Below are 20,488 nucleotides of genomic sequence, written 5' to 3'. Positions count from 1 at the left end.
ACAACATGGCTGTTGTACTTTCTGTCGTCTGATCTCATTGTTCAGTCAGGAGGACTTGATGAGGTCACATAGCTTAGACCTAATTCTCATTCCTTGTTCTTTCCATCATCTGATATAAACATCAAAAACCTTAAGATAATAATATATGAAATTACATTAAAATGAAATAAGTGATAAGCACAAAAATGTGGATTTCAGAAAAATTACCTCATCTAACTTTAACCAAAAATAAAAGCAGAGGGCTGGAAGGATGGCTCAGCGGTTAAGAGCACTGGCTGCTCTTCCAGAGGTCCTGAGTTCAATTCCCAGCAACCACATGGTGGCTCACAGCCATCTATAGTGAGATCTGGTGCCCTCTTCCGGCCTGCAGGCACACATGGAAGGAATGTTGTATATATAATAAAAAAAATAAAAGTAGAATCATACAAATCTAGGTTTTTGTATTTTAGTGTTTGAGACTAAACATTTAGTGTTTAGTGTCTGGAACTCAGTAGACCAGGCTGGCCTCAAACTCAGAAATCCACCTGTCTCTGCCTCCCAAGTGCTTTTCCCACCAGCCTGGTCTTGCCAAGTCACCATATACCAGGCTGGGTTCTCCCTGTCTCTCTCTCCAGAGCCGATGGCCCAGTTTTCTGGGGACTCCCCGACTTTCCTAGCTTGTTTTGTTGTTGTTTGTTTTGGATTTCAGCCCTAGTGGGTCTGGAACTTTCTGGGATCCTCCGACCTCTGACTGGGTGCTGGGATCCTAAGTCCTGGGCTCACAGGCATGCATTTCTAGTGGTCTGACTCACAATTTGCTCAAACAGGATAGGAGACAATATTAAATCACCTGAGCATTGTGACCTATAGGTATTCATGACTTTCCAGTTTCTTTCTTTTTAAGAAAATAATTATTAGCCGGGCAGTGGTAGCCCAAGCCATTAATCCCAGCACTCAGGAGGCAGAGGCAGGCAGGTCTCTGAGTTTGAGGCCAGCCTGTCTACAGAGTGAGTTTCAGGACAGCCAGGGCTACACAGAGTATCCCTGTCTTGGAAACAAGAACAAAAGATTTTTAATTACATGTAAGACGTATGAGTGTGTCTGTGTGGGTTTGTGTGGTGCCAGGGGAGGCAAAGGTGGCAGGGACAGGTGACTGTCAGCAACCCGATGTGGGTACTGAGAAGAGGTCACAGGTCCCTTGCAAGAGCAATGTGAGCTCTTAACCACTGAGCTGTCTCTCCAGCCCTCCAGTTTATTTTCTGATTAAGGAAAGTACTTTCAAGAACATTCTTGCTGGGTGGTGGTGGCGCACGCCTTTAATCCCAGCACTCGGGAGGCAGAGGCAGGCGGATCTCTGGGAGGCCAGCCTGGTCTACAGAGCTAGTTCCGGGACAGGCTCCAAAGCTACAGAGAAACCCTGTCTCGAAAAACCAAAAAAAAAAAAAAAAAAAAAAAAAAAAAAAAAAAAAAAAAAGAACATTCTTAGTGAACACAGGAATGTTTGAAAAGCAACAAGGAACACACACAAAATAGCAGGTAATTGACATTTTAATGCATCTATGCATTGATATAACATTAAAAAAGAATCGATTCTACAGCATCAGTCTTAAAAGATTAACATTTATAATACAGTAAAATAAAGTTTCATAAAGTTAAATGTCCTTAACATTTAATTTTAATGTTAAGCTAGATATTTTTAAATGTACAAAATGAGAATATCTCACATTTAAAAACAAAACAAAACAACAGAGTCTTGCTTTGTAGCCCAAGCTGGCTTTGATCTTGGCATGCTTCTGCCTCAGCTGCTGAGTGCTAGGACAGTGTGCACACACCACCACATTTTATCGTCTTATTTATTTACTTATTTGAATATGCAGATGTAGTGCCTGTCACTCAGAAAGACAAGTTAGGTCATTTAGAAGCTGGAACTTTCTGGGCCTCTGCCTGTTCCATGTGTTACTCTGGTTTCTCCACTATGTAAAATCCTTTGGACATTAATCAATTATCTGAATGGAAGCTATATGAGGCAGAAACCATAATTCTATCAGGGAAATAATTGGCTAGATCCTGCTGAATAGAAAGAAACCAGAAGTAGTGTTTCTTCTTCTCCATCTTAATTTTTTTTTAATTTATTTTCATTTTTCAAGATAGGACTTCACACAGTCCAGGCTGGCCTTGAACTCACTGCACAAAGGTTGACTTTGAACTCCTTATCTTCCTGCCTCCCAGGCATTAAACATAATGCACTGTTTACTCAGTGCTGGGACTGAACCTTCACACAGGCTGGGCAGCTGCTCTATCAACCCAGCATCTTAAACTGGAATCAGACGAATACACGGTCTCTCCAGTCTCAGGAAAGGCTCTAGGTGGGTTTGAAATGTTTGAGTAAGATCACAGCGTTTAGCCTCGGATGTTAAACCTAGCAGAAGCTGACCTGGAAGAGCCAGATTCTCACCCATGAGACCAGCATATAAAGGCAGTGAAGAAATGGTTGACTATAAGAACAGTTTCAAACAGGCTAAGAATATCCTTGCGTATCCCAGTTCATTACTTTATCATACTCTTGAATTCTTTGCTTTATGTGAGAAAGTTTGTTCTTGAGGTAATCACAACGCTCCTTCTTTTCCAGAAATGAAGGGTCCTACGAAAGAAACAGTTATTAATTCAGCTTTCCTCGGTGACTGACAGACACGTCCTCACACAGAAAGCAGCGGAGTTACCGGCAGATACGATCTGATAATTAGAACACTCTCTGTCAACACAAGACAGCCTGTGCTTTAGGGTCACAGAAAAACTGAGGGGAACTGGAGAGTAGAAAGGAACCTTTAGTAGTCAATATATGTGAAGAACAAGTGTGGGAAATAATGAATAAAGGTCCCTCCCGGATTTTTCCCAACTCCGCCCTTTGCAGAATCTCACAAGTCAATAGAGACTCCATGAGAGACATTTCATAATCTAGCTTAAGAGAAACTGGAGGTCTGTCAGTTATCACCAACGTACCGAGACAAGGACACAGACAAAGACAACTGATTCTACTCACATTCTTTTTCTTCCTAAACTCTTCATGGATTCTTGAAATTCTCTCGTGTTCCTAAAGATAATATATTTTTATCTTAGTTAAAACACGCAATTACTCAATTCATGTCTCAAAGCACACTGGGAATTAGCACAAAAAAACTATTTTTTGCCAAGCGCAGTGTCACATGCCTGCAATGTTGGCACTTGGGGGCAGACGTCGGACACCACTCTGAATTCAAAGTCAGTCTGGGCTACAGAGGGGGACCCTGCCTCAAAAACAAACCTCCCTGTTCTTTGCACAAAGCTAGAATGAAAATAGCTACACAAAAATATAATTCACTCAGCCTGGTCTACAAGAGCTAGTTCCAGGACAGGCTCCAAAACCACAGAGAAACCCTGTCTCGAAAAACCAAAAAAAAAAAAAAAAAAAATTCACTGATAAACATTTGCAACTAACTCCCTGCCAGGCACTGCTCTCCGCCAAGTGTTACAAGCAGCCCTGTGACGCTGGGCGAACCGTCTGTCCTAAAATTCTTCCCCCACCACAAACAATATCCATAACCTTCAAATGCTTGTCAGGAGGTTCACTTATTCGCAATGATCCTGATAGAGAGATAAATAAAAACCACCACACTGGTCCTTTCCCTCATCTTCATCCTCCCCGACAGCTCTCCTCGTGAGTCAGGTGTGTTCGAGGAAGAGGCCGGGACTGTTCGACTCCTGAGAAGAGCTAGTAGAAGGTCCCTTCTAATTTTATTATACATTTTATACTAAACATAAATATAATACTATATAATTAAATAAGTGTTATATATAAATATAATTTATATATTATATAAATATAAGTGAGACAGAGGACTACAGAAATATTTCCATTTCTCCGTGAATGCCTTGTTTTTCCTACATGACTTCATTTTCTACACAACTTCTTTTGAGACAAGATCTCACAACATTCCCCAGGCCTAGAACTCCTGGGTTCAGGAGCTTCTCTTGCTCAGTTCCCAAGCAGCCGGGCCTGCAGACTTGGCAACTCTTCTTGCACACCTCTGAAGACCTCTAAACTTGGTTACCCTTTTGGGCCCGTTGGCCTTGAGTATTTTCCAAATGGTAGTGCCTGACCCACTAGTTCAGTGTTTGCTGGATTCTCCTGCTTACAGGACACAGACAGGGTCTCACTGTGCAGTCCTCATGGGCCTGGAGCTCTCTGTAGATCAGGCTGATTTGAATTCAGAGATCTGCCTGCCTCTGTCTCTTGAGTGCTGAGATTAAAGGTGTGCGCCACCCATGCCTAACCATCCTTTATCTTTTTTTTTTTGGGGGGGGGGGGGGTTCAAGACAGCTTTTCTCTGTATAGTCCTGGTTATCCTGGAACTAGTTCTGTAGTCCTGTTAGCGGATCTCTGTGAGTTCAAGGCCAGCCTGGTCTACAAGAGCTAGTTCCAGGACAGGAACCAAAGCTACAGAGAAACCCTGTCTCAGAAAACAAAACAAAATAACAAGAAAAAACAAAAAGCAAAAGAAAAAGAAGGCAGCAATGGTAAAAGACATTAAGTTATAAAATTTGTTCAGCTCTCTTTCTCCCTTTTTCTTGGTAGCGCTGGGATCAAACCTAATGCTCTGCACACAGTGCTCTACTGACGGGAATGGAACCTCTGCCTAGTGACCTTGAGGTCTCAAACACTTTGACAGACAGCAGACAGGCCTTGGGGACCCCCAACCCATGGCAGTCTCCTCTCAGCAGGGGTGGCCACTGACCTGGGGGTTCTCAGCGTGACGTGGCAGTCTGCTCATCACCGCATCCAGCTCCTCGAACTTCCTCAGGATGGCCTGCACTTCCGCAGACAGCTCTTTGTACTCTGAGAACTGGTCTTGGAACACAGCTTTGTATCGTTCTCGATCGTCATCCGTCCGAATCACAGGATATTTTCTGAGGAAAATCACAAATCCGGGTGACAACTTTACCCTGCAGGAGGTCTGTGGTGGCACTTCCCTAGCAGGCTCAAGACCCTGGGTTCCATCCACAGAGCGGGAAACGCAAGCTGAATAGCTGAACTGGGTCCGCTCACTCAGTGCCCAGGCCTGGCGGACCTTTCTTATTTTCCAACCTTACCCCGGATAACAAAGGACCGCTCACATAAATGACTTTAAACACAGTGCTGGCTTGATGACAAACTAGAAGATGCTAGAAAAACCGAGATGGACTCACGCCACGTAGTCAGGCATCACGATGGGCTTGGGAATGTAGCCCGGAGGGATGTGCCCGCTTTGAAGCTCAGGGGTCATTTTCACTGTTCTCGACTCTTTGAAATTAACTTCTTGGTCTCTCTGCCTGTCACTGGTGGCCACTTCGCACTGCAGGGGAAGAGATAAAGAATCGACTGTACAAGGGAACAGGGAAAGAGTCCACCCAAGTTACTGGGAGAGAACGAAGCGGGAGTAGGAAGACGAAACGTGAAAAAAAAACAGCTGTTGAGAGTTCCATGTCTTAAACACACAGCGATGGTCTCAACGCAACAGCTGAACAGAGTCACGTCTGGAAACGGCAGCGGGGAGAGGCCGGCACCTCCCGCTCCTAATCAGCATATTACAAAGCAGTAAAAATATTACATATTCAGGAAAGAAGAAAAATGACTGCGAAGGACTGGGAGAGGTTTCTAAAAAAGCCAGCAGACGGGACACGTGAGTGGAAGATGCAGAGGAATCTTCTAGAACACGCAGTCAAAGGTAGCTCAGCATTTAACAGCACTGCACCCAGAACACCCAAGGCTGGTAGATGCAAGAAGGGTCCGACGCCTAAGGTAAGGTTCAGAAAGGCTAAGTGAACCCTCCAAGGTCACACAGAAACTAATCGGACTTCTGGAGCCATTTCCCCAAAAAGTATTGCAGAGACCATTGTCCTGGGAATGTTTGCACAGAGCCCCACACCCCAACTGTATTGAGAACTGTTTGTTGGCAGAACCCACTCCACACCCAACTATCTTGAGAGCTATCTGTTAGGGAAACCTGCCCCACATTCCAACTATCTAGAGAACTGTTTGTGGTTGGAATCACAAAAGGAACGATTCCGCTTGGCATAGAGAACACTAGGTGTGTCGACTCGTGACCTCATGACCGACTCATGACCAAGTGTCGACTTGTGACCATTGCTGCAAGATCCCTTCCTGCCCTTGCCATGCCCCTGCCCCCGATCCCAACCCAAATTCCTCATCCAGGGGCTATATAAGCCACAACCATTATGCTAATAAACGGAGGCTTTGAAAACAGATCTTGCTTGGCCTCGTTCCTCTTTCCCGCCCACGTCTTTTCAGATAGCGCCTCTTCGGGACCCTGGAATAACTGACCTGCCAGGCGGGTTACAACCCTAGACTAACTGACCTGCTGGGGGGTTACAATCAGAAAAACCCCAACTAAATTCTGCAAGTGTTTGATTTTTGTGATGCTAGAGACTGACTCCAGAGGTTTTGAGCATGCCAGGCTAGCTGTGTTCCACCAATGCAATGCACTGTACCCTAACCCAAGATTCCCTGACACTTTATATGAAAAAGATGCAGAAAACCTATTTGATTAAATGTATATTGTTCACATGCTAAAGCGCCCTGAAGGTCCAGGCGCATACTGGAAACAAGCCTGACGAATAAAGCAGGCAGTGCTAGCCACAGCTGCAGGAAAACGAGGCCCCAATGCAGAAACTCCTTTCTTCTCTACATAATACAAACAAAACAAAAACCAACAAAAGAGTGCAAACACGCAATCAAGAATTCTGAAGCCTTGCCCTCCATTGCTTTGGCAGCTTTTACAAGTCCTTTGTCTTCCCACCTCCCTGTTTCCGGACTGGTCTTGAGGTTTGGTTTAACTTTAGCTCACTGTCAAAGCCACCAGCTCTTACCTCACCAAATGGCACAGGCCCTGAGCTAGTGGAGGCTGTTAACCAGCCCAAGAAAAGGAACCAGGAAAGGAGAAGCTCCAAGCCCACAAGCCTGATGGGAGAAGATCACACCAAAAGCCTCGGGGACTCCAGGGAAACAAGAGGGGACAGAATAAGGAACAGAAGCAAGGTGTCTTACTAATGTCGTCTGCATGACAATGGCCCCATGGCTCATATGTTTGAATACCTGATCCCCAGTTGGTGGAACTGCTTGGAAAGAAATTACTGGAGGAGGTGTGTCACTGGGGTGGGCTTTGAGGCTTCAAACATCCACGCCATTTTCAGTGTGTGTGTCTCTCTCTGCCTCCCGAGTGGATCTCTGTGAGTTCGAGGCCAACCTGGTCTACAGAGCAAGTTTCAGGACAGGCTCCAAAGCTACAGAGAAAGCCTGTTTAGGAAATCTTTCCAAAAGCAATCTACAGATTCAACGCAATGCCCATCAAAATCCCAAAAAAATTTCTTCAAATACCTCAAAAGAACGGTACTCAACTTCATATGGAAAAGCAAAAAACCCAGGATAGCCAAAACAATCCTGTACAATAATAAAAGAACTTCTGGAGGCATTACAATCCCTGACTTCAAACTCTACTACAGAGCTACAGTACTGAAAACAGCCTGGTATTGGCATAAGAACAGACAGGAGGACCAATGGAACCAAACAGAAGATGTAAATATTAATCCACACATCTTCAAACACCTGATTTTTAACAAAGAAGCAAAAAATATCAAACGGAAAAAATAAAGCATATTTAACAAGTGGTGCTGGCTTAACTGGATATCAACATGTAGAAGAATGAAAATAGACCCATATCTATCACCATGCACAAAACTCAAGTCCAAATGGACCAAAGACCTCAACATAAAGCCAGCCACACTGAACCTTATAGAAGAGAAAGTGGGAAGTACACTTGAACTCATTGGCATAGGAGACCACTTCCTAAACATAACCCCAGCAGCACAGACTCTGAGAGAAACAATTAATAAATAGGACCTCCTGAAACTGAAAAGCTTCTGTAAAGCAAAGGACATAGTCAACAAGACAAAACGACAGCCTACAGAATGGGAAAAGATCTTCACTAACCCCACATTAGACAGAGGTCTGATCTCCAAAATATACAAAGAACTCAAGAAATTAGACACCAAAACAACACATAATCCAATAAAAAAAATGGAGTACAGACCTAAACAGAGAACTCTCAACAGAGGAATCTAAAATGGCTGAAAGAGGGAGCTGGAGAGATGGCTCAGAGGTTAAGAGCACTGATTGCTCTTCCAAAGGTCCTGAGTTCAATTCCCAGCAACCACATGGTGGCTCACAACCATCTATAATGAGATCTGGGGCCCTCTTCTGACATACAAACATGCATCGAAGGAATGTTGTATACATAATAAATGAATCTTTAAAAAAAAATGGCCGGGCGGTGGTGGCTCACGCCTTTAATCCCAGCACTCGGGAGGCAGAGGCAGGCGGATCTCTGTGAGTTCGAGACCAGCCTGGTCTACAAGAGCTAGTTCCAGGACAGGCTCCAAAACCACAGAGAAACCCTGTCTCGAAAAAACCAAAAATAAAAAAATAAAAAAAAATGGCTGAAAGACACTTAAGGAAATGGTCAACATACTTAGTCATCAGAGAAATGCAAATCAAAACAACTCTGAAATTCCATTCTTACACTTGTAAGAATGGCCAAGATCAAAAACACTGATGACAGCTTATGCTGGAGAGGTTGTGGGGAAAAGGGAACACTCCTGCATTGCTGGTGGGAATGCAAGCTGGTACAGCCCCTTTGGATGGCAGCGTGGTGATTTCTCAGAAAATTAGGAAACAACCTTCCTCAAGACCCAGTAATACCACTTTTGGGTATATATCCAAAGGATGGTCAATCGTGCCACAGGGACATGTGCTCAACTATGTTCATAGCAGCATTGCTTATCATAGCCAGAACCTGGGAACAACATAAATGCAGCTCAACCAAAGACCGGATAAGAAAAATGTGGTACATTTACACAATGGAGTACTACACAGCAGAAAAAAATAATGACAGTTTGAATTTTGCAGGAAAATGGATGGAGCTAGAAAACATCATTTTGAGTGAGGTAACCTAGACACAGAAAGACAATTATCACATGTAGTCACTCATAGGTGGTTTTTAAACATAAAGCAAAGAAAGCCAGCCTACAAACCACAACAATCCCAGAGAACTTAGACAACAGTGCGGACACTAAGAGAGACTTACATAGATCTAATCTACATGGGAAGTAAAAAGTAGAAAAAGACAAGATCTCCTGAGTAAATTGGGAGCATGGGAACCTTGGGGGAGGGCTGAAGGGGGTAGGGGAGAGGCAGGGAGGGAAGCAGAGAAAAATGCAGAGAGAAAAAAAAACCCAAAACGAGAAACCCTGTCTCAAAAAACCAAAAACAAAATAAAATATAATATAAACAATAAGGTTCAGCCTACTCTTCAGCCCAAATGGTGGACAGGAAACATCAAGTTCAGAGAAGATAAGTAATTTTCTCAGGATCAAAGAGCGAGAAGGAAGCTGCCCCAGAGCCCTGATTCAGAGCAGCCTAATTGTAAAGTTCATCAAGGTGTCAGTCACTCTCTCTCCCAAACCGTCCCTCATAGGACCCAGGGGAAGGCAGGTGAAATAAATCACACCCATGGAAATCCAGGTTCTAGAACTTTCTATCTCATTGGCTAAGTCCAGCTGATTAATGGGAGTCCCTCTTGAAATACCCCTAAGCTATTTCTGGATTCCATCTCTCAAGAGGTCTTTAAAGGGATGTGTTTTGGCTGGATAGTGGTGCAGACCTTTAGGCCCAGCACTTGGGAGGCAGAGGCAGGCGGGAGTTAGAGGCCAGTCTGGTCTACAGAGCAAGTTCCAGGATAGCCAGGGCTATACAGAGAAACCCTGTCTCAGAAGAAAAAAAACAAACAAACAACAACAACAACAGAATGGACATTCTACCATGATTCCTAACTATTCCAGGGCCTCTCAGTATCGAGGACCAGGAAAACCTGTACACGCTGTCTGGCCCTAGGCAGACTGAAAGAGAAGTCCCAGAACTCTCTGGCAGATCTTAAAAGCCCTGTCCCACCTGTACATCCCATCCAGCGGGGACCCGACTGCTGGACACTGAGGGCTGCTTTCCCTTGCATCTTCCTGGCTTTTTAGGTTGACTCTGTTCTGCACTGAAGTCCATTGGTAAATCCCACTGCCTTCAGTGGGAATGACCACAAAGTCCAGACAATTCTACCCAGGACAAGAACACACATCACTGCCATACTGCGGCCCAGTGAGGTGACCCTGTCCATCCTGGCACCGGGAAGTAAGCAATTGCAAAGTGGACGCACGTTCAAATGTCCCCAAAGATGATGGCTGGATGGGTGGGCAGATGAATAAATGGAAGGATTTCAGGGATGGGGATTAAACCCAGGGCCTCAAACACACCAGGCAGGTAAGCATTCTACCACTGACCTTTATTCCAAATACTTAGGATATTGTGAATATTCTTCCAAATGTTAGCATTCTGCATAATTTTGATACTAGGTCTTGACATTATCTGTTAACGAGTGCTGGCATTATAAGATAGATTTCCCATGTCAAATGTGTGTGTATATGTGTACACTGCCGTGCCTGAGTTTCTGTCCTGACTTTTCCCTTCAAGGACGGGCTGCTGTGCGCCCAAGTTGCTTCTGGTGCCTGTGTTTTATCATAGCAATAGAAACTCTAACTGAGACAATGACCTTGAATTTCTGATTCTCCTGCAAACTAGGATTACAGCCCTGGGCCAGGGTGCTCAGTTTGTTCAGTGCTGGGGGGGTGGGGGGGGGAGAATCCAGGGCTTCATACATGCTAGGCAAGCAGTCTACCAACTGAGCTGTACCCCAGGCTCAGGAAGAATGATTTCCATCGAAGAAAATTAGCCAGGCATAGTTAGTAAGCCAAGAGTCCCACAGCACAGGAGGCAGAAGCAGGCACAGGCAGCATGCATTAAAAGGCCAGCCTGGGCCACACAGCAAGAACTCACAGCAAATAAACACACATACAAGGAAGACCCAGCATACTCATTACAAAAAGTTCGTGTAATAAAATGAAAAGGGAATTGAGGGAGAACTGCCTAATCTGGTCCTTACAGTGTAGAAAAAAGCCAAAAGTCTTCATCCGAGCTTGGCAGCATAGTTTCACGCATGGATGAGTCTATTGTCAACAAATATACACAAGAGATAAATGTTTAGCAAATCTACAGATACGGGACAACTTAATGTTGCTCTTACCATTCTCCTTTTTGATGACAATGATGGGTCATTTATCTGAAACAACAACAACAAAAGAGTTAAAATGATTTCTCAAGCGGCTGAAGAGATAGCCCAACAGTCTGGAGTGCTTACTGCTCTTGCAGAGGCTCACAACTGCCTGTAAATTCAGCATCTGGGGATCCCATGCCCTCTTCTGGCCCCCACATGCAAGTGTACATCACACACATACATACACGCGTGCGTAAAATATAGAAGCTAATTTTCTTTTTTTTTTCTTTTTTTTCTTTCTTTTTTTTTTTTTGGTTTTTCGAGACAGGGTTTCGCTGTGGCTTTGGAGCCTGTCCTGGAACTAGCTCTGTAGACCAGGCTGGTCTCGAATTCACAGATATCCGCCTGCCTCTGCCTCCCGAGTGCTGGGATTAAAGGCGTGAGCCACCACCGCCTGGCCATTTTTTTTTTAAGATTTATTTATTTATGTACACAGTGTCCTGCCTGCAGGCCAGAAGAGGACACCAGATCTGATTATAGATAGTTGTGAGCACCATGTGGTTGCTGGGAATTGAACTCAAGACCCCTGGAAAAGCAGTCAGCGCTCTTAACTGCTAAGCCTTCTCTCCAGCCCTAGAAGCTGATTTCCAAATGTTTCCATCCATGTGCACTTCTAGCCCAATCTCAATGTCTGGAAGCTCTTCTTGATGTCTGTTCTCCATACTTGTTCACCTATGGACCAGTAGGGAACCAGAGGACTTCAGGTGACTGTGTTTCCCTGTAAGCCGGGAGGATTTGGAGATGTGGGAATGGTGGTTACTATTAGATAGGTTGCTTGAATTACCTAGATTTTATTTATTCCTGGTTACTTTATCTTGGGTGATTAAATTGTTATTTTGTTTTGTTTTGTTTATGACATATGATCTTGTTAGGTAGCCTAGTAGCCTAGGCTAGCCTAGCCTAGAACTCACAACATGATTAGGCTGGCCTTAATCTTGTGGCCGTCTTTTTGCTTCTGCCCCAAGTGCTGGGATTACAGATGTGACTTACCATGTCCAGCACTTTGGATAATTAAAAAGTTGATACAGTCACTTTATAAAATTAATAGAAGAAAAACCGCCAAAGGCTGTAATATCACCTTCAATAATTCAAGCTTAATCAAATATTGTAAAAAAAATCTTACATAAAGTTTTTAAGATGAATACACTAGTTTATGCCTGAAATTCTAACTCTCTGGGAGGCTGAGGCAGGAGGACTGTGGTGAGTTGTAAGTCATCCTGGGCTTTACAATCAGTTTGAGTCCAACCTGGGCTACATAATAAGACCTCTTCTCAAATAAAACAAAACTAGTTGTTGGAGTTTTTGCATAAAACAGGGTTTTTCTGCCGGGCGGTGGTGGCGCAGGCCTTTAATCTCAGCACTTGGGAGGCAGAGGCAGGAGGATCTCTGTGAGTTCGAGGCCAGCCTGGTTTACAAGAGCTAGTTCAAGGACAGGCTCCAAAGCTACAGAGAAACCCTGTCTCGAAACAAACAAACAAACAAACAAACAAAAAAAGACAGGGTTTTTCTGTAACCCTACTGTCCTGGAACTCATTCTAAAGACCAAGCTAGCCTAAACTCAGAGATCAACCTGCCTCTGCCTCCCAAGTGCTGGGAAAAGGCGTGTGCCACCACCACAAAATACATTTTTATTGAAGGAAAAACATTATGCTAATAATTATATTAATGTAGTAGACATGAAATTTAAATAATTAAAAATGAATATTAAGCTAGCAAAAACTTATGAGGAGGAGTCTAAGTCTTCCTGTTTTGAATCCCACACATTATAATTAAAAGTTCTTAGGTGGGGGGCACAGGCGCACCCCTGTAACACCAGCACCTCAGAGGCTGAGCAAGGTCAGCTTGATACACAGTGTCAGGCCAGCCATAGCTGTATAGTAAAATCCTGTTCCTTCTTTTCTTCCTTTCTTCCTTTCTTCCTTTCTTCCTTCCTTCCTTCCTTCCTTCCTTCCTTCCTTCCTTCCTTCCTTCCTTCCGGGGGGGGGGGGGGGGTTTCAAGACAGGGTTTCTCTGAGGCTTTGGAGCCTGTCCTGGAACTAGCTCTTTTAGACCAGGTTGGCCTCGAACTCACAGAGATCCACCTGCCTTTGCCTCCCGAGTGTGCCAACCCCCTCACCAGCTGAGGTACATTTTTCGAAGTAACTGTAACAATAGAAGTACTTTCACAGATTCACACTAGACCATTCAAAGTTTCTTGATTACCATATAAGTGTTATAAAAATCATTTGCAGGGCGTGGTGGAGCACACCTTTGATTCCAGCAGAGGCGGAGACAGGCCGATCTCTGTGAAGTCCTGGTCTATATAATGAGTTCCAGGCCAGCTGGGGCCACACAGTGAGACCACGTCTCAAATAAACAAACATGTATCACATTCATAAAATGTGCTCTTAAAGGGACGGGGTTTAATCTTTATTTTTACATGTGCAATTATATAGAATCTAGGAAGCCTTGGGGAAAGCAGGAACGGAAATGCTTACAATAAGGTCAACTTAATTAGGGACAAATTTAAGGCAAACTAATTTTCGGTGGAATAGGAGATTCCACGGCACCTACTGGAAAGTGTAAAACATCAACATATCTCAGGGCAGACCGGAAGTAGCACAGCAAACCTAATGCTTGCTACTGTCAAACTCAAATACTTTCAAATGAGACTTTTTACATGATCTTATCCATTACATAGCACCATCACTTTTTCCTTTATATTAATCTCATTACTTATTATTTTTATTGTTATTTTTAATAAGTAAAATGCAAGAGAGAAAAATAAATGCGGTACTTTCTTATTTTGGAATACAGACCTTTCCAAAATAATGATGAACCATCACAAGCCAGTAGGTGACCTCTATGTTTACCACAACTTAGTTAGTCAATGTTTGTGTTTAAGGCAAACAAAGTCACCGTATGCTTTTCTGTTTTTCCTTTGTGAGACAGGGGGTTGAAAAGGAGCTCAGGCAAGCCTCAAACTACGTGGCCCAGGCTAGACTTGAATTCAGAATTGTCCTGTTTTAACTTCCCAACAGCAGGGGTTAAGGTTAGGCCACCATTTGCCTTAGCCATACCCTCGTGTGCGTGCGTGCATGCGTGTGTGCGTGCGGGCATGCGTGTGTGCGTGTGTGTGTGTGTGTGTGTGTGTGCAATAACTGTGGGTTATCCCAGTCAAAGCAAGACTCTTAAAATTCAGCTCAATTAAATACAGATCCAGATCCAGAAAGACCTTGACAAGGATGCTGTAATTTTGGCAGCAACAGAAAAACAAAGCAAAGTAGAACAAAGGTATTGAGAAAGTCACCTACCTCCTGCTGCTCCATGAATTCCCGGTGCCTCCGGGCTGCCTCGTGCCTCCAGAGCTTTAGACAGACCAGGGCGCTGAGGAGATACACTATCATGGTGACAAACAGGAAGATCATTGCTGCGATCTGACCTCCTTCTACCCGGCAGAACACTGCATTCATCGGCGTGTTAAATAATGGATAGTAGCACAGGCCACCTCGGTTGGTGTCATTCACATAGACGATGGCTGCGGCCATGTACAGGATAAACAAGGCGACGTTCACGCCAAACTCCGTCAGGGGCCACCAGTTAGAGTCCAAAAGAATGGTGCGGTAGTACATGGACATGCCCAGCACCAGAATAATAATAGTGGCGATCCAAGCCAACCCAGCCACCACGAGTACGAAAGGGGTCTTGGGGCCACTGTAGTAATAACCCCCATATGTGCTGCCCAGACCCGCCGTGCCATAGGGCTGTGTATACCCAAACAAGTTGTACCACTCGTTGTCCTTGTGGATGTAAGCCGTGACACAGGCGAAGACGCCAGCCCCCAGAAGCAGTTCGGCCACACCCAGAATTCTCAGCAGGCCTGCCCACGACTTCATGTAGGCATATCGCTGATTGTACTCCTCCACCTTCTCGCTGTAGGTCCGGGCCGTCTGTGTGCGCCGGTCTAGGGATGCGTAGGGGTCCTGAGGAAACATGGCATCTGCCCCCCGCTGGGAGTTGAAGGCACCTTCCGACCCTCCAGAAGGATCTTTGTAAGAACTGGGTGGGAAGTGGTTCGGTCTCCCTGGAGAGGCCGGAGGTGAGCACTCCACACCATCCGAGATGTATCTGATATCAGACACCGGCTTATCCCATTCTGGATCCTTTTTCTTCCCTCTGAAGAAGTTCTTCCAGGAGTCGGGGACAAAGCGCCTTACCGGCTTGAGGTCTGGTGCTACGGCTGGTTCCTCTGTGTCACTTGAGGAGAAGCTCGGGCCAAATGGTGGCTGTAATGGGAGAGGGGGAGGCGGCAAAGGATCTGCGCTCAGAGCCAGCTCACTGCTCTGAAGGGACTGGAGGGTTCTTATGGTACCATCTGGACCAGGAATGTCCCCTGGAACCTCACTGTAGCCCCTGTCCCGAATCCTGGACCTTCCATCACTTGACGACATTTGGGGTTTTCACACCTGTGGACAAGATTAAAGTTAGAATGTCTAGTTACTTAATCCTCCATAAATAAAATCCAATTATTTTATAAGTCACTTAGTTAAAAAAATGATTCAGGTGGCAGACATAATTATATCCAAGTATTATTGTATATAAAATGATAAACACATTTTAAACATATGTAACAATTAGATTATCCAGAAATATATTTAAGTATTCTATGCAATTGCATTTTTTTTTCCTAGACAGGATTTTTCTGTAGCTTTGGAGCCTGTCCTGGAACTCGCTCCACAGACCAGGCTGGCCTCGAACTCACAGAGATCTGCCTGTCTCTGCCTCCCAACTGCTGGGATTAAAGGTTTGCGCCACTACCGCATAGCACACCATTGCATTTTGGTGCAACAAAGATTTTAAATATTAGTTTTGAATTTTATATAGTAAAGCATTTAAGTCTAATTTGTGTATGAAACTCTATGGACAAAATATAAAAACAAAAAAAAAAAACTTGAGCAATAGAAAATACTAACATATTCCCAAGTATAATCTTGTCTTTAGACATCTAAATCAAATATTTAAGTCAGAGTATGCCAGGCAGTGGTGGCGCACACCTTTAGTCTCAGTACTTGGGAGACAGAGGCAGGTGGATCTCTGTGAGCTCGAGGACAGTCTGGTCTACAAAGAGAATTCCAGAACAGCCAGGGCTGTAGCACAGAGAAATCCTGTCTCAAAAAACAAAACAACAACAAGAAGAGTCTGAGTGTACCACAATCTGATGGCTCAGCAAATACTCTTCATTTTCATGAGCGCACATTTGCTTCGGGAGGAACAAGGAGCCATTAAAGGGGGTCTTAAAACACAGCAAGTGTGTGGCCTTTCCCTTTCTAACCAAAAGAGTTAGCCGAGGGGTTAGAGCGATGGCTCAGAGGTTAAGAGCACTGGCTGCTCTTCAAGAGGGCCAGTTCAATTCTCAGCACCCATACAGGGGCCCACAATCAGCTATAACCCAAGTCCCAGAGGATCTGATGCCCTCTTCTGGCCTCTGGGGGACTGACATACATGCAAGCAGAACACCCCTACACACAAAACAGCAAACCAGTGAAAAGGTTAGCTGAGGGGTTTGCTCTTCCCTCCCACAATAGTTACAGCTGGCACTAGACTTTAGAAACTGAGTTCTCAGAGGCAAAGACGCTGAGATCCGTGGTGGCCCAGAAATGTAAAACAACAGCAGCCCTAACTATAAATATGACTGTTCCCACAGCAGCTGAAGGCAATCTGCTGTTGCCATGGACAAGTAAAGCATGGAACTTAATATACCTGAAAAAATTATTGAAAGCACTTTGACTGAGTCTGTTGCCTTCTTTGATGAAAGCAATAACCTAAATATGTATAGAATAAAAAAATCCACTTACTGATGATGAACTACTAGGTTTGAGGCACACTGAATTTCTTCCTTTTTCCCATTTATGCTTTTTTATTGGCATTTATTCAACTAGACCTGTGATACTAAACTCGAAATTATGTCAAAATAAAAAACGTACTCTCACCTTTAAGGTGTTGGACATTTGGAAATCCTAAGGCATTATTTTATCTGGTAAAATGGAGGAGACCCATTAGTCAACAAAGACTGAAAACCTTGATAAATCAGGCACATTAAGGCTGTATTTAACTTTCCCACTTTTGTGGAACTAAAATCCCACTGTGAGCAGCAGGTGATAAGTGAAATGCATAAAGCACTAAGGATCAAAGTTGGGTTTTTTTCCGGTTTGGTTTGGTTTGGTGTTTTTGAGCAGGGTTTGGAGCTGTCCTGGAACTCGCTCTGTAGACTAAGCTGGCCTTGAACTCACAGAGATCCTCGCATTTCTGCCTCCTGAGTGCTGGGATTAGGTGTGCAGGATCAACGTTTTAAAAGGGGAGTAGGGAGCGCACTGCAGGCAGCAGGATTTCATTTTAGCACAGCCATGGAGAAAGTGACAGTATAAAGGTGAAGGGGAAACTAAGCAGACGCCTGGAAGGAGCGCTCCAGGCAAAAGAAACAGCTACAGAGAAAGTCCCAAACGCCCTTAGGGATTGCCTAACATGCTAGGGAAATGCCACATCAGAGAGCTCAGCAAGGCAGAGGCAGAACAAGATGCAGGACAGAAGGAAACTGACCGATTCACCAGAGACCTTAAATCCACTGGCTACTAAGGGGTGATGAGCCAGAGGATTCGAAGTTGAGGAGTGGTGTGATCCGGCTTGTTTTAGTAGGATCTCCGTGGATGTTCATACACTCGAGTACCATCGAGAGGGGAAGGCTAAGATAAGGACGCTGCTAATATCCAAAGCATCCCGGTGCTAGCCACAGACACAGTGAGGCCTTGCATTCTAGACATAGGGGACGTAAAATATGTAGTTACAGAAAACTTTAAACATAGACCAATCCTATTTATATTTCACTTCTCCTTCCCTGTCCTATTCCTCCTCTGCCAGAAGAGATTACATAGAAGTAGTGCCAGAGGGTCTGGAGAAATGGCTCAGTGGTTAAAAACAATGGCTGCTCTTCCAGAGGACCTGGGTTCAATTCCCAGCACTTACAAGGAGGCTTACGATCAATTGTGACTCCAGTTCCACCGGATCTAACATGATCTTCAGCCTCCAAGGCCACTGAACACATATGGCGCAGGCACATATGCAGACAAAACACTCACCCACATAAAATCCACCCGATAGATGGAATAGATGGAGCACAGCAGGTGGAGTCCCAGAAGGGATTTCAGGGTCCTCCAATGAGGGACTCCTAGACTGGGGTATTGATATTGATAACCGAGCAAGGTGTGCAAACCAAACCAAAAGCTCTCTGAATGACAGCTGTCTTAGTTGAGGTTTCTTTTTTTTTTCTTTTAAAATGTGTGTTTCTTCTTTTGAGGATTCTGTTCAGTTTCTTAGGCATATTTTGATAAAGTTGCTTTCTTTTCTTTTTAAAGAATATTTATTTTATGTGTATGAGTATACTATCTGCATGTATGCCTGCAGGCCAGAAAAGGGCATTGGGTCCCACTATAGATGTTTATGAGCCACCATGTAGGTGCTGGGAATAGAACTCAGAATCTCTGGAGGAGCAGAGCCATGTCTCTAGCCCATAGTTGAGGTTTCTATTGCTGTGATAAACACCATGACCATAACCAGGGGAGGAAAGGGTTTATTACAGGTCGCAGCACTCAGATCACACTCCATTGCTGAGGGAAGTCAGGACAGGAACTCGGAAGCCATGGAGAAGTACTGGTTACTGACTTTCTCCTCTTGGCTTGCTTAGTTTGCTTTCTTATAGTGTCCAGGACTACCCAGCCCGGGATGACACTACCCATAGTGAGCTGGGCCCTCCAACATCAATCACTGACCGAGAAAATGCACCAGAAGCTTGCCCACAGGCCAACCTATCAGGAACAGTTTCTTAACTGAGATTCCCTCTTCTAAGGGGCTCTAACCTGTGTCAGGCTGACACGAAACCAGCCAGCACAACAGCACTTACCCTTGTCTTTCTCTCTCTGTTGTCCTAAGTTTCTATCAACACATGCTTGAGAATGTAGAAGCAAAGCCCACTGGTGGCACACACTTTTAATCCCAGCACTTTGGAGATAGAAGCAGAAGGACCTCTGTGAGTTCGAGGCCAGCCTGTCTACAAAGCGAGTTTCAGGACAGCCAGCACTGTTAACCACAGAGGAAGGCTATCTCAAAAGAAAAAAAAAATCAAAACAAAACAAATGAATGTAGAAGCAAACAACAAACTGAACAAGGTTTGAAGTATCTAGGGTACAGAGGGTTTACAGGGCATCCTGCTGGTTACTTTAACTCACTGTTAAAAGTGTGACTCACTGTAACGGGTTCAGTTCATCTTCACCTGTGGAAAACGTCTCTTTGAAATAATACATCACTTTATCATTTAAATAAACAACAACAAATTTAAATGCGTCGAAAGGAATGGTCAGTGGTATTTTACCACATCTTAAACATATAGAAACTCCTGACGTCTTACGGGTTGCTCCAGAGCCCCCTAGGCTCCATCCAGGTCGTTGAGATCGCAGGTCTTTGTTTGGTTGGGGCCAGGGACTTAGGAATGCCACAGCCCTGGCCAGAAAAATGGTTCCCTGCACGTCACAGGAATCAAGCCTGATTACCTTTACACACGCACAACCGCCCTTTACAGTTTTGCCGCCTCCAGAAGGTGGACTGCAGCGGGATTTGGGGTGGGGAGCAGCGAGCGGCAGCCGCCGCTGACAATCACCAGCGTTCTCGCGGGGCTCTCCCATGCAGCCTCCCGGTTCGACGGCTGTACCCACCGGTGCGCCTCCCGACTTGGCCGCCTTCTCTGGAAAATCCACTCTGGCTTCCGCCCCAAGGTGGCCGTTGTCCCGGTCAGGACAGCCGGGGAAAGTGGCGAGGGCGGTGCCGCCCGGCGCCCGGAAGGAGGCGGTCCAGCCGGCCGCACCTGTCGCTACAGGGAAAGCCTCCCGCCGCCCCCAGCCGGCTCGCCCACGTGCTCGGGCTTCAGCCTGGCTGCGGGGGTTAAAGCCCCTCACCCCACGGGCGCAGCGTCCCATCGCGGACTCACTCACCTGGCCGGAAGAACGGCCTCCCTGCGCCTCCCACCGCGGGCACCGAAACTGGGATCGGGATCCTAAGGCGTGGTCGAGCCACAGCGCCCCGCCCACTCGCCCGTCAGTTCAGATCCCTCCTGCCGGCCTCACCCGCGCAGGTTCCCTACCCAGCCCTTGGCCAGCCCAGATCCTGCCAGGAAACTAGTACAGTGTAAGGCGCTACTTGCCCCGTCCATCTTTAGAACATTTGTTCTACTTACG

The 20,488-nt window shown here is 45.2% G+C and overlaps 1 protein-coding gene across 8 annotated transcripts; it reads right to left on the bottom strand.

Annotated features, from left to right (window-relative positions):
• Positions 1-1,404: 1,404 nt before the first annotated feature.
• Positions 1,405-20,348, bottom strand: Marveld2 (MARVEL domain containing 2). Of its 8 annotated transcripts, none has more exons than XM_075976200.1 (8): positions 19,970-20,195; positions 17,198-17,241; positions 14,522-15,673; positions 11,199-11,234; positions 5,203-5,348; positions 4,752-4,923; positions 3,020-3,070; positions 1,405-2,620 (listed from the first exon to the last, which is right to left on the bottom strand). In XM_075976200.1, the coding sequence occupies exons 3-8, from the start codon at positions 15,656-15,658 to the stop codon at positions 2,498-2,500; spliced, it is 1,665 nt and encodes a 554-aa protein (XP_075832315.1). In that variant the 5' UTR covers positions 15,659-15,673; positions 17,198-17,241; positions 19,970-20,195; the 3' UTR covers positions 1,405-2,497. The 8 variants fall into 8 exon arrangements, with proteins under 8 accessions (XP_075832315.1, XP_075832317.1, XP_075832312.1 ...); XM_075976202.1 differs by lacking the exons at positions 17,198-17,241; positions 19,970-20,195 and adding exons at positions 19,162-19,259; positions 19,487-19,503; XM_075976197.1 differs by lacking the exons at positions 17,198-17,241; positions 19,970-20,195 and adding an exon at positions 20,246-20,348.
• Positions 20,349-20,488: the final 140 nt, after the last annotated feature.

The sequence above is a fragment of the Microtus pennsylvanicus genome, chromosome 6 (assembly GCF_037038515.1).
Source record: "Microtus pennsylvanicus isolate mMicPen1 chromosome 6, mMicPen1.hap1, whole genome shotgun sequence".
Classification (NCBI taxonomy): domain Eukaryota; kingdom Metazoa; phylum Chordata; class Mammalia; order Rodentia; family Cricetidae; genus Microtus; species Microtus pennsylvanicus.
The sequence above is the reverse complement of the archived record's forward strand: the minus strand, read 5'-3'. Positions and strand labels throughout refer to the sequence as shown.